Source organism: Aulostomus chinensis, chromosome 5 (assembly GCF_037954235.1).
Source record: "Aulostomus chinensis isolate RoL2024-O1b breed Wild chromosome 5, RoL_Achi_v1.0, whole genome shotgun sequence".
Classification (NCBI taxonomy): domain Eukaryota; kingdom Metazoa; phylum Chordata; class Actinopteri; order Syngnathiformes; family Aulostomidae; genus Aulostomus; species Aulostomus chinensis.
This window is the reverse complement of record NC_141324.1, coordinates 16,272,501-16,287,111: the sequence shown is the minus strand read 5'-3', so window position 1 is coordinate 16,287,111 and position 14,611 is coordinate 16,272,501. Positions and strand designations below refer to the sequence as shown.

Here is a 14,611-nt window from a genome sequence, read left to right as displayed (position 1 = left end):
TTTTTTGTTGTTGTTAATTGTTAAACTCGCCCAGAAATTGTTGGAATCGCATATTTATGGGAAAGTTATTTACCTTCCATACATATATGAACTGCATGAAAGTGATACTTTCTGCGCAAAAATGCATTTTCAATTATTCACCAATTTTGAGCTCATAAAGCTTACATTGTGTAGCACAGCTGACCATTACAGTTGAACTCTGCACCACCAGCATGGGAGAGGAACGCGCTGGCGACAAGGCTAAACCAGTTAGCATTAGCATTGGTTCCCGGTGCATCCAATGAGGTGTCAGGGAATAGGGTTTACTCACTGTACAGCACAGTCCGGCCACCACTGCACTCACAAAGATGGGGGAATTTTTTGAACCACTGCCTCACTTCTTTGTGACTCCGGAAAGAAAGGGCAGAAAGGGCCAGCCACCAATATTTTGCCATGGCTAACAACAGCAAAATTCTCCAAACATGTCTGTTAGCAAACTCTCAGCAACATTATTAACCACACCTTCTTTATCCAGGTGTTGATACACTCCTTTGCACCACCAGTTGATGCAAAGTTGAAGTTGTTAGCTTCAAGGTGCTAGCTTCAAAAAAATGGAATCTTGTGCTCAAGGCAGCAATTTGTGAGTACTTGAATGGCAAAAACACTTCTGGGTGAAGAATAACTTCACGGTCCAATCGGATTTTTTTTTTTTTTAAAGTTTGTATTACGTAATTACGTAGCTGTGCTGTCAATGACGAAACCAACAGGAATGATGGCGTTCTATCATCATGCGGATGATGTTGTTAGGCAGTGTAGGCTATGATGTGCATCAGGAGAGGAAAAGCACACAAACTCCACAGAAAAAGCAAAGGTAACGGATGACCAGTGAGCTTGGCGGCCTCACGACATGTCAAAGCAGGACGGGTTTCTGCTTTTCTCTGAAACTTGTCTTGATGCCATTACTTTCATTTCCTTCTGACTACTAAAACTTCTGGCGACCTTGAACGTTTTCAGAGAGAGACACTGCTGTGTTTTTTCCACTCCAACATTGACCATGTCCGTCTGACCGTTGCATTTTTACTTTCCTGTAACAACAACAAAGACTTTTTGCCGTCAGATGTCCTTCTACAACACTTCAGTCTTCACTCTACTACCCTTTAAACACGCTTACTTTCTGTTCTATGGGTGTATGGGCCAGGTGTCATCTGTCAAAACCGTACAAAGAGTACAAAGTACAAGTGACAGTGGCGTTTATACCTTTGTCTTCATTCGTCTGTCCACACCATTTCACAAATTCACAAGAATGATTTTCTTTTGAACAACTTTTCATTGGATTAAAAGACCTCGAGGCAGCAATTTCTGCTTTCTGGTGCTTCGGATGAGTTAATGACAAGCAGAAAGACAGCTTAAGAAGTGTGGTAATCGAGTGTCGCAGGTATTTCTAAGACAAACTCAGACTTCAGTACCACCACGGTTTCCCTCCTACAAAACCAGGGGGATTTTTAGATTGGATTTTGCATCGTTGCTGAAAATGAAACCTGTGTTTAAGAAAAGTTAATGAGACTTAATGCATTTGGTTTGCAAGATCATCTTCACTAATGGGGACTTTTTCCGATTTTTGGATCTGGAGTTAACCTACACACTTCAACAGAACAACTAGCTTTGTGCTTCCCCTGCTCTCAGCGCGATGACGCATGCTGCCTTGTTTGTTGGCAACTGACTGCAGTTTTTGAGACACATAGACGCTTTGAAATTCCCTTATGTGGCAATTGCTGACATGTTTTAGGACAAAATGTTAAAATGCATTCAGCTTAAATACAAACAACACATTGATTTTGAGATGAGGGAACTGAAGCCAACTTACTTCTTCATTCCTGCATCACTCTACTTGACAAATAATCACAAACAGGAAAAGGACTCCCTAAGAAATAATAATATTGCTCTACGGTGGTTGAATGCATCTTTGTTAACAAGTTCAACTTGAAAATGAAAGGAAATATCACAACTTTTTCCCCCTAAAGTCACTTTATGCAAGTTTTTTTTTTATTTTTTTTTGCAGGTATATTAAATCAATTCAGCTCAAAAATCAAAGTGACAGTCACAGTTGTCTTTGCATCCATGTGTTTGAAAAAGCAACATTCCACATGACAGCACTACGTTCGACCTTGAGAGACCATAACCATCCTTCTCCTTTGACAGTCTGAGTCTAACCTTTGACCTCAGCCTCCATTCTCTCCCGGTGATGGACACCCCAGCCTTTGACCTGCCGGTAAGCCGTTGGAAAGCCACACTGACGCAGGGCGGACTTGATTATGCCAGTGTTTGCATGCGTGCATGTGTGTCAAGCATCACTCACCGATCTCGCAGTTCTCCCCAGTGAATCCTTGTGGGCAGTAGCAGCTGTAGCCTGTTCCCTGAGGAAGACACTTTCCTCCGTGCAGACACGGGTTTGTCACGCAGGGCTCGACTTTGACTGAAGGGGACAGGCAAATGGCGTGAGGAGAATTAAGGATGTGATTTAATTACTAACACCAGAAAAAAAAGAAGCCAGACAGTGGTTGTTGTTTTTTTTTTTGTCTTTGCTAATGTGATTTACCATGGTGATGATAAAACAATGAGGTGTTAATCAGAGCACTTGCAGAGCACCAACCAACTGATACAATCCAAACATGATTTATTTGCAAACCTATTAGCAATATTTCAGGATCACATTTGTAGGTTTCTAGCTCTATTTGTACAGGGATTGAATTAAGATCTGCCACACACCCACGTAGTATCCAGTCATATCGTCCCCTGATTTATTTAGTTAAAGTACAAGTTAGTTAATAAAAATTCAATTAAAGCATCTGCCGAAATATCTAGTAGTGTTTTTTTTGCTGGATCGGAGGGCTGGAGGGTAAATGGGTTTGTTGCTGAGTAGCTGTATGGCGTCGGGCCAGTGTTGGATGTTCCTAGCGGCTGCTGCTCTTTCAAAATAAATTGACCCAAAGTGTCACACAGCAGTGACCTGTGCTGCAGCCAGGTAAAATTCTTCTGCCACCTGAACAAAGAACCACAGGATCAGGCAGTGTGTGTGTGTGTGTGTGTGTGGGGGGGGGGGGGGGGGGGGGGGGCAGGCAGGCAGCCAGGCCAAGCCAAGCCAGATCTGAGCATTGGAGCATCTGCAACAGGCTGGTGGTATCTGCTGTTCTAACAAGGTCGGCCTGCACTGCAAGAACCTCACAGGACAATTGGAGAAAAGCTTTGTACCACGGAGAGGAGTTGCACTAAAAGAACAAAGACGTTCTATTCTGTGGTATTTAGTTGTCATGTATTCTACTCTTTTTCACATCTTTTAGGTACAGCAATGATTATGTCTCAAAATTATGAACATTCAGAGTCACGGGCCACATTTCTAACCCCAACCCTACATGGGGCAGTCACACACTGGGCTTTGACCTTACCTGACCTGTGGTCCACCCCTCCCCCAAGTTTCATGAAAATTAGCCAAATCATGTCTGTAGAATCCCGCCTTCAAACCCTCAAACTGAGAATCACAATGTCGAGCACAAATCATACAAGATATTTACTTCACTGCTGATCCTCTCTTAATGGACGGCGTTCCGTCACTACTGATGCAGACTGCTCGAATTCTGCTGAATGGGGAAAATAAATCCATCAAAAATCTCAATTTGCCACCATTGTGACGAAGCCAAAACCAGCGGTCACCAGACACACATATCCATTTCACACTCTGCCTCTTTTCAAAGGGATCAGAAGCCAGAGAGCCTCAACCTGGCCATCCACTCACATCCACCGTTGTCATGGTTACCATATGGAAAGCAAGCCAGGGCTCGCTCCACTGAGCGTAGTGGGCAGCGTGAGAACTTCAGACATTAGCCATCCTCAACAGAAATGAGCAGACCTCCCGGTGAGCGCCTCTGCCCGGCTATTCACCCGCTAAATGTCTGCGTGTGTGTGGTCTCCTTCCACAATTCCACATTTCCATATCAATTGACACACTACCACGTGTTTCTCCCCTGAGCTGCTCATTATCGCAACTTAAAGTCTTTTTAAAAACAGCACTTGTACATTCTGGTCGCAAAGCACGGCCGGGGGAGTTTTTATTCTTCCAGATCTCTCTGACACTGAGGACTAGCTTGGGAGGGGGTGGTGTGTAGGTTTGTGCGTTCATGTTTACACGGTACAATGAGCGAAAATCAATACATTGGCTATGATTAGTCTTGATGCCAACGCTGTCCAACAATCAAGCAAAGGCAGACATCTCAAGCTTCCAGCCTGTGAATGATCATGACTGTATCAGGCAACACAGGATAAAGCTCCAGGGGCCAAACTATTCCAAAAATACAAACTGAGGATTTTTAATTCACGAAGCAGGATTCTTCACTAATTCTGCAGATTTAAATTCTAATCCGGCACACGTTAGGTGCTGAAACCGACCACGCATTTCATTTAAAGTACATCAGGTGTGAGTTCAGATGCAGGCTATGCATCAAGGTCGTGGCAAGCCTTGACAAATATCTGCTGTTCTAGCGAGCGGGGATCTGACAGTGAGGGTGAAAGATAGACCTTGTGCGATTGGCTGTTCATTAAAGCGAGTGGTGCAGAAAAATCAATAGTCCGTGGTAGGAGCTGACAGAGCGGACGGTCCCTTGATCTGCACAGCGTCCAACACAAACAACAATAAGCTGGTAACATTCAGCTAATAAGTCACGGGGCTCGGACAGCGATAGCTAAAGTATTAAGCCACATGTTGCCTTTTCCGTGAGTCATACAGTGGGCGTGATTGATATGAAGTCATGCTGTTTTGGAGGAAGAAGGAGGACACTGGAACTGAATGCAACTGAAATGTTGGTACAACAACAACAAAAAAATGTTCTCAAAAGAAGGACCTTTAATCCCACCTGAGATCCTGTTATTTTTCTATTCCCGCAGTGATTGATGAAGTGCACCGTGATCCAGTGACCATGAAACCGAACCACAAGGTGCTTCACTAGAACTGAGAGCTAAAAGCCCTTTTTTTCTATTGATCAAGTCCTGCAACCTTCTACTCCTTCTGTTTGTGTAGTCGAGATATCAGTGCTTGTTTGTGTGTTTATGGCCTTCTGCCTGCATGACTCCAGGGTCTCTCCCTCGATCAATCAACCCTCATACTCTACACCAGCAGCCCGTTTGTTTGCCCCCGGCTTCTCGTCAATACAGTTTACAGCTGCTTTCCATCGCTAGCTCCAACATGCGTGCCGCAGACATGAGCTGCTTTCAGATGGAGAAAAGTAAATCAGCATAGAAATGTGTGATAACATGATACCCGTGGGGCTTTCAAGCGGCGGGTGATAGGATGTTTCTTGTATGCGCTCACATTATCATGCAAAAAAAATAAGCACCAAACCAGGTGGCCAGCCGGGAGCTTTGCAGAGATAGACTGCGCACCAGACTTAATCAACGGATTGTGTCTGGTGGCGGGAAGGTGGTCTCTGCTTCAGAAGGGAATGTAGAACACAGAGATTTTCTTTTTATTTTTATAAATAAGCCAGCAGCGAGGTCAGGGGAGGATACAAAATGGTAATAAATAGGAAATCTTGAAGGATTATTCATTTTCTTTTACAACCTGTTTTTTTCTGGAGTCATAGCAAATAGTTCCAGTGCGCTAAGCAAAGTAATTCATCAGCTGCTGGTGGAGCGAATCGCAGCGCTGACGTACAGGCACAGACGACCATTCACATTTGTATTCATTCCAATTTAGAAAATGAATCGGAATTATAGATTCTGCATTTAAATTCTGTTATTAGGCAATGCAGCAAAAAAAGGTACCACGACAAACCAGGACCAAACTCCAGGTGCCGATGTTGATGTCAGTTCAAATGTGATCGATACCAAAAGCTTAACAAGGAGGGTGAGCTATTGCCAATGAAAGTAAACAAGTATTTTTACTCAAGTACTGTACTTCGGTACAGTGTTGTGATATCTGTACTTAAATTGCGTATTTTCAAGAGGGCATCATCAGAATGGCCCAACTGGAACATGTACAATTTAAGAGGTCAAAGATTCAAGGATGGAATGTGCTAGAACACTGGAATACAGAACCATCATGTCATACGAGTAATTTTACTTTTGATACCGAGTAAATTCACGATCAAATACTTCGCTACTTAAGTTGAAATTTGAATGAAGAAGTTACTTTTATCAGAGAACTATTTTATCTGGTAATTGTACTTTTACTCAAGTAAAGGAGTTCTGTTTCTCTCTCTTTATCTCTGTCCCACTCTCTCCTTCTGCATATCTGTCTTCCTCCAATATCTGTCTTTGTCTCTGTCCCGCTCTCCTGCTCTCTTTCCCCCAACCGGTCAAAGCAGAAGGCCGTCCCCATTGACCCTGGATCTGCTCGACGTTCCTGCCTGTTAAAAGGAAGGTTTTCGTCGCCGCTGTTGCAGGATGTGCTGCTGATGGAGAATTGTTGGGTGAAGATTCGTTGAAGGAGTGTGGTACTGGACCTGCTCTACTTGTAAAGTGTCATGAGATCATTTTTGTTGTGATTTGGCGCTAGACAAATAAAATTGACTTGACTTGACTTGACTTGTTTCCACCACTGGCTATTGGCCTTAGCGGAGTGCTGCAATATCTAAATATTAATTCAATTTTTCAACAGCAAAGCCAACTACCGCCATGCTATTCACTGCTGTTACTCTGAAGAGGTTAGACAAAGCTTCTACACCCACACATCAAATCTTCTACATTTAACATGTCTCAAAACTTAAAATCAATAAACCGTTGAGTAAAAATCTGCCAGCCAGCAGTTTGGAGCTGCAGTATTTACTGAGCCTGAGGAGTTTAGCCCCAGTGGCTAAACACAGCACTCACCAGGGTTCCATCAACTCCCTCACTCTCAACATGGGACCATCAGTAAGAAAACACAGCAGATATAAGACAACTTTGGAAATAGAGAGTAGCAATTTTCTCCACACGAGCACTTTGCCTTTAAAAAGACATCTTATCATGACAGGAACAAAAATAAGCCATCCAATAATGCAACAATTGGACCCAAGCTGTACTAAACAGGAATGATTCTTTGGAGCAATCAAAAATAATTACCCTTTTTTCCTGGAAGAATAATCATGTGACACGTGGACAAACAAAATAAAATTAATCCTACCAACAGGATGACCAAACATTCAGTGCTCACCTGCTGGGACTGGTGAGCTGACAGTGAATCCCCTCCTGCTGCTCTCCTCCTCCATGTTGCCAGGTAACAGGGACCCTGAGCCCACAGCATGAGACCAGGCAGGCTCCTCCTCCTCTGGGGGCTTCCACAGTAGAGGAGGAGAATTCCGAGAGGTGTTCATCATCGCTTTCTCAACTGGGACCCAGTGGAGAGATGTTATGGGTTCATTGGAGCTGCCTGGAGAAAGTGATGAGGATTTGGAGGTGGATGAAGGAGTGAGGGAGGAAGAGGGAGACTGTGATGTGGTGGCAGGCATTGATGGTGAGGTAGATGATGAAGAGTCTGGTGGGCCAGGCAGTCTTTCTGAACCAGTTGTGGATTTTGCTGTGGGCTCCAGTGTGCCTGCAGTGGTGGCAGTGGTGGTGGTGGACTGTCCTCTCCTGTGACCCCTCTCTCTGGATCTCTCCCTGGACCTCTCTCTCGGTTTACTGGTCCCAACTGGTCGTCTGGAAACTTGTATCTCTCCTTTTGCTTCTGCACCAGTGACCTCTCCACTCCCTTCTTCTTCTCCTTTCCCCTTTTCCTCACCTTTTCCCTTGTCCTCCCCTCTTCCCTTTTCCTCTCCTCTGTTTTTCTTCCCCCTTCCTCTTCCTCCTCTAGCACTGGCTCTAGAGGTCACCGTCTCCTCCTTCTTGTCACCTGGCTGGGTGGTGGTCTCCGTTTCTACACGGACCCAGGTCTCCAAGCTGGATGAGGTGGTTTCAGTTGCAGGGCTGGAGGTGGTGTGTACCTCTGAAGTCTCCAGGCTTGTAATGCTTTCTGTAGTTAAGGAATTATTGGAGGCAGCAGTAGATGCCAGACGAGTGGGCGATTCTTTACTAGCTGTTCTCGCGTTCTCCCGTGAGGAACCGCCAAGGAGTGAACTTCCCCAAGAAAATAAACCTGTGAAGGGCAAAAAAACAAGGAAAAAGAAGGAGGAGGGTCACTCGTTCAATTGTTGCAGACAGAGACGAGTGTGTAAAAGACAAAGTGGAGAGAGATGAACACAGTGAAATGGTCTATGTTTAATTGTGTTTCTGCCTGCAAGAGAAGTTGTGATATAAACACAATACAATTGCACAGACTTCTGCTTTTCCAAGCAAGAGAAAAAAAAAGATCTTTTTTTCCTAACACTGCACCAACCTTCTTTTATACTGTAATGACCAGCAAGCAAAGCAATTTACATGCTGGACCGACCCGGAAAATACTGCCTATTTCCCTCCACAGCACATATAACATTTACATTATTGGGAAAAAGTAATAGGTTATTATTTTCTGCCTTAAACTCACAACCTCCAAAGTCTTAATCATGATTGGAAAATGATGTTTTTCTAACAGCTCCAAAAAGGCTAACTAAAAGGTAGCAAATAACAAATACCAACACCCGAGCTTTGGCTCAGCGCTGCGGTGTTCAGAGAGCTAATTCATGATTATTTGGCAAATTTTTCATAGTCGTATGGCAAGAAGATGGAAGACGGAAATAGAAAACAATGATTTTGCCATTTTAAGTGGTTTAATAAGCAGAAAAATATATCAAAACAAAGAGGAAGTATAGGTAAGGGTTTAAAGCTGATTTTAAAAACAGTCAGTCAGAACAGAAATGAAAAACCTCACATTCTGCCTCAGAATCGAATCAACAAAACTGCAATACAGTTTCAACAAACACTGAAGAGAACTGCATGACATCTGGAAACTGCTCTTCTCCAAAACCCACACAAAAAGTCCTGGAATTAAACCACTGGCACCCCTGAGACAGGGCAAAGAGGAACAGAGAGTTGAGTTTGACTCTTTGCATCATCGGCAGCTTCCCTGCTCTTCAGACAACCGATGATCTCCACCCACGATGTTTTTGCCTGTTGGTAATAGCTAGTAATAGCCACAGCTAAAAGCCGGCTCTAGGGTGTCATTTGAAGATTTGTTTGCTCTGCATGGATGGAACAGTGTCCCGCTGTAGCTCAGGAGACAGGAAGATGAGAGTTTAGCCATAAAAAAAAAGAGTGTTCTTCATCCTGACTCTGGAAATGTGTGTTCTTTGGAAAATCGTGGAAAAAGTATCCGAACATTTTTGTAACAAGCTCAGAAATGTTAACTTTAGACGGATAAAAGCTGGGGCGCTGCAGCGGTATGTGTACCGTCACCTACACAGGCCAGGCTTGTTTCAGTGTCTCTACAAGGTAAGTCTGGAAAGTGTAGCAGTAAAAGAACTTGTCTCCTGTTGCAGTGAACAAGGTTCAACCCCCAGCAGCGGCATACTTTACTCGTGCCTTCTTAGTCTTTACTCTTACTTAGGCAGCAGTGGCAACTGTACTTATGCAATGTAATATATATACATACATATATATATATATATATTTATATATGTGTGTGTGTACAGGAAAGGAAAGGAAAAAAGAGAAGAAAAACGAATTCACACCTATATTAGGCAGGATTACATTGTACAATCTAAATACAATACATAAGTTAGCACTATTAACATTATATATTTCCTCCATATAATTAAAAATTCATTTCAGGTCATGAATCATTAAAAATATGGACAGGTCTGATTTTGCTTCTGCCAGATTATGAATTTTTTGTTAAAAAAAAAAATCCTTAATGTCTTCAGTTAAATTTATTTTGGTTGGTAGTGCGTGTGAGTCCCTTATGGAAAATGCTGACTGCTCAAAAGAGGTTTTTACAGCGTGCAATTTCACAATTACCACTTAATAAGCCTCTGTGAGCCTACCTCTGCTTTTCTGCAGAAGGACATACATAAGGCCTTTGGCGCTAAATTTTGCAGGCATCTAAAATCCAGTTTTCCAAATGAAAATTTTACAAACTTATCAAAACTGAGCAGATTATACTGCGTCTGTATAAAACAGTGATGCCAACTTCATTGTATTTTCACCCATTATTTTTAAGACTTGGTTATACAGAGATGTAAAAGGCTTAATAGTCAAATACTGGAGTTCAATATGACGTATGTGAGAAAATCATAGCATGCAGATTCATTTAAAACAGGATTTTTTTTTATTGCTTTTGACACATTTTTTGACCTATTTTTTTTTCAAATTTGACTCTAGAATTCAAAAATACACCAAAGAATTTAAACTCATTGACCATTTCAATTTCCTACATTCTGATTGTAAGTCACATGGACGTTTTACTTTTTGATATTCAAAGTAAACTTACTATATTTTGGTGAAGCCAGTGACATTCCATGTTCGTATGTGTAGACAAGAACTTAGTTGCCTCACTTGTGGTTTTTGCCGATGCATTAATGACCGTGTTGTCTTGCCCCATGACAGCTTTCAGGTAAACTGTTGATCTAGAGGCTGAAGAGCATTGGCCCCAGGATGGAGCCCTGAGGAATCCCCATTTTATTTTGTCTAGGGGCAGACTTCTTAAAGTCAACTTTTACACATTGCTCTCTTGATTGTAGGTAAGAAGCAAACCAACAAAGAGGTTGTTTTGAGAATCAAATTTAGACAATTTAGAAAGAGGGATGTCATAGTTGACAGTGTCGAAGACCTTCTTCAGGTCAAGGAACGTGGAGATCAGAACATAACCTCCATCTCTGGAAAACTTCAAACCCAAACTATCCAAAATCAAACCGTCTAAAGCCAAGCAGAAGTAGGTTTGATTTTACATGTTCAAACAGCCCAGTCTCGTGCCTATTCGTCAAAGAATGCCGTTTGGTCAACTCCCCCTGACGTCCACAGCCGACGTTGAGGGTACGTTGAAGGTATGTCGAGGATACTGCGTCACTTGACAACACGGAGGGATTCTGACGAAAGGGGGTTATCCATCCAGGCGTCACCCCTACTCCCTAATCCTAACTCTAACAACATGAGGAATATTAGATAAGTAAGCAAATTGAACCAAACAGAATAAAAAACTTGTGGACAGAGTCCTGTGTTGCTGGTTGAAATGGATGTGAACGTTAGAGACTCAACCACATGGCAATTTCAATGTCGGCTGTGGACATTTGGGGGAGTTGACCGAACGTCGGTATTTGACAAAAGAAAATGAGACCATGTTGGTTCAAACTCTTGTTCCATCACACCTTTTGCCAAGACCTTTGACGGTGAAGGGGGACGACTGAGATTGGACAGTAATTACATGCCTGATTGACGCACCCTGATTTAAATACGTGTAACAACAGCTTTTTTCTTCCATTGATCTGGAAACTGACCAGAAGTAATGGAAAGGTTAATTAGATATGACAGTGTTTTTTATGATATAAGAACTATGCTGCTGTCCAAGTTAAATATATACTTAGCCTTTGAGCTAGAGAGCTTCTCCAGCATTTTGTTGATTTTAGTTTCATCAACCTTTTTGACGTAAAATGAGTCAAATAAATCTTCAATTTCAACGTTATATAGAATTGCAGGTTCCAAATTTTGAGCAGGTTCTTCTACCAGTCCATCAGGGTTCATTACATTCTTCATTTGGATGAGAAGTCAGTCTGTAAATTTCATTTTAAGCATTTCAGAAACAATAAGAACAATGAGAAATCAGTCTGACTTTTTGATTTCAGAACTGATTTTGACAGAAAAATTGACGATCACAATTTTCATTATGAAAAAAGAAATCCTTGGTACAATATGACAGATGATATTCGATATCTATGGATACATGTCACAGCTTCTGTAAGGAAATTAAAAACCAGCTGATTAATTCACAAACAGCAACTGTATCCGGGTACCCACCTGGTGATGCAGTCCTGGACAGATGTGACCCTTCATCTGTCGTCTTTGTGGCTGTCTCCTCTGCTCCCGCCTGTCCTCCTGGTGCTTCTGTCCCTTCCTCATCTCCATTCCCGACAAGGTAGTTCCACGGCCTCCAAATAGTTTTGACGATCTTTGAAATCACCTAAAATAGCAACCCATCCGATTCAGCAATGATCTTCTTAAGCTTCTAATCAATAAAGACTTAAAACTAGACTAACCATCTTCCCAGCTGGAGTCGGGGTGACCGGGGGGCGGAGAAACTCCTCTGAGTCAGGGCCAGGCTCCAGCAGCTCTCCCCAGTCTAAGGAGCTTTGTCCCGGGATTATTTTAAGGGTCATGTATGACCCTGAGGACTCTGAGGACCAGGGGTCTGAGGCTGAGAGCACAAGGGGGTGAGTTAGGATCCGTGTGGTTTAGACATCAGTGTAACAAGTATCAGTGTTAGTAATCTGCCTTACAAGCATCAGCATTATGAGGCGAAGCCTCCTCCTCCCCCAGGTCAACCAAACCCGTCCAGTTGGATGGTGAAAAATCACCTGAGGGAGATTAAATATTTAATCATTCAACATTTGTGTTTACTGACAGGATTGATTAAACAGCATCTTCATGCTGCCATAGATCTTGTCAGACAAACCTGTGGGAGTGGTCCGGTCGGGACTATCTGTCCCTGAGGGGTCAGCATCACTGGAGCCTGTGAGGTAGCTCCAGGGCTTCCACAGGGATGTGTAGATATTTGAGATGGAGCCTTTACCCTTTACTTTACCTGCAGCACAATTTGTAGGGATATCCTGTTAGTGTAGAACTCACTGAAGGATTTTATCCAGCCTGTCTCAATGATTTACTGAGTTTAAATGTTGCACAAAAAAAAGCCTGAAAAGGAACATCCAGATATCCTGTCCTCTCTCTCTCTCTCTCTCTCTCTCTCTCTCTCTCTCTCTCTCTCTCTCTCTCTCCTCCACTGCTCCTGTCAATTCAGCAGGTTCACAGATACATGACGGGAGATAGATAACCTGCATCAGATAGCTGTGTTGCCATAGCTACAACAGTAGAAGTGCCATGTACTTTCATTCTTACTACATGGAATTCAGTTTCCACAGCGACAGTGACACTTCTGTCAGGACTGAGAAGGTTTCTCACATTCATGTGTTCATCAGGTTCTTCTGGTCAGCAAATTCCATTCTAAGGAAGGCTAGTTTATATGACTTTACAGCAAATGTTTGGTTGCATGTTCACTTCTGTATAATCCGTTATTGAGTTGATGTTAGTTTTTTTTTCTCCACATCACTTGAAAATGTTTGTGATAAATGATTGGCACAAATATTCAGAATCCCCAGAGGGTGAGTCCTGCTGACTTTTGGGATCCTGAAGTTTTGTCACAGCACCACCAAGATGTTTTTGTTTTCTAAGTCTCTTCTTGATCTCTGACACCCAGATGATGTCACCCAGTATCAAAGCTATCCTGTCAGAATCCCGACTGACTCATCTTAAATTGTCAGACCCTCAGACTTCAAACACAGCACTACACTTTACCCAAGGCACCAAACACTGCACATGCACACAAGTTTGACGTCGATTGGATGAACAGGTGTTGAGATAATAGAGTCATAGATATATAGAAGTATAGAGGACCTTTTTAAAAACTAGACTGCAGTGAAATTTAATACCAGTGTTCGTGCTCCCCTCAGGGATAACTGTAATCGCTTCGATGATTTACTAACATTTTAGTAGCAACATCATAATGGAAAAATGTATCTTGACAAGTCCTTTGGCATTTCCCAGATGCAAAACAACTGATATTCCACACCCTCAACTTTGTGTTGCTGCTAATTACGGTAGCACATTTGATCAGGCTAACACAAGAGTAAACTTGCAGAGTGTCAGCATGCTGGCGCCACTACCCTCTCTTCATTGTGTTTTGTTTTGAAAGCAGGCAGCGTTTGTCTGATGATACCTCTGTAGCAGTAGGCATCATACAGTGCAGTGGAGTTGTCAGCCGTGTTGTTAGGTGTGACGGTGCGGACTCCAGGATGGCTCCCCCCACAGTCCTGGCCAGGCAGACTGACTGGAAAACGGATGCTGCCATCAGAGAGCCAGCCCGGGGCGCAGCTGTCCAGTCCAGCCCTCCAGGCCAGATAAAGCTGCCCGACCGTAGCCAGCTGGCCCCCCAGAGACACACAGCGGTCTGAAGCGGAGGACAGGGACAACCTGCCGGGCACCGAGGAGTGAAACACCTCACCTGAAGGCAGAAGACAAAAGGCAGATGATACCTATCAGATCTTTTTTTTTTTAATCAGGGGTGAACCTCAATTAATGACATCAATGATTTGAAACTGTGAAAATAAGCTTTCCTTTTAACTTCTGAAAATAAATGTCACCGTCAGGGACTATTTTAAGCTGCAGGTCCAGTCAACGAACAAGAATTTAAGGCAGCAGGAAGTTGAACTCCTAAAAAGAATCTTCAATCTGTCTGTAAAGGAATGTGTCATCAGTGCAATAATCTGGTTTACTGATGTGGGTCAAGTCTTTAAATTGACACTGGAAGTTCATGACTATATACAAGTCATGCACTGATTTCTGTTTTCTCTTTACTATGATTAACTCACGTATGTGTGTCGCATATTAAGTGTGATAATAATTAATTAGGTTTTAAATAACTAGGTTTTGGACACACAAGCACCAATTAAAAGAAATTATTTATTTATTAGTGTTTTTATGTTTTTCA

General features: G+C 42.7%; 1 protein-coding gene across 1 annotated transcript in view; it reads right to left on the bottom strand.

Moving 5' to 3' along the window:
- The window catches only part of LOC147261468 (neurocan core protein-like), a 49,613-nt gene that overhangs the window by 13,223 nt on the left and 21,779 nt on the right, over window positions 1–14,611 (bottom strand). Inside the window, exons 7-13 of the mRNA XM_086203498.1 lie at window positions 13,841–14,125; window positions 12,524–12,652; window positions 12,348–12,425; window positions 12,108–12,265; window positions 11,869–12,031; window positions 7,160–8,080; window positions 2,336–2,452 (exon numbers count right to left, since the gene is read on the bottom strand). Of these exons, the coding sequence (XP_086059624.1) occupies window positions 2,336–2,452; window positions 7,160–8,080; window positions 11,869–12,031; window positions 12,108–12,265; window positions 12,348–12,425; window positions 12,524–12,652; window positions 13,841–14,125 (1,851 nt within the window). The remainder of the gene's footprint in view (window positions 1–2,335; window positions 2,453–7,159; window positions 8,081–11,868; window positions 12,032–12,107; window positions 12,266–12,347; window positions 12,426–12,523; window positions 12,653–13,840; window positions 14,126–14,611) is intronic.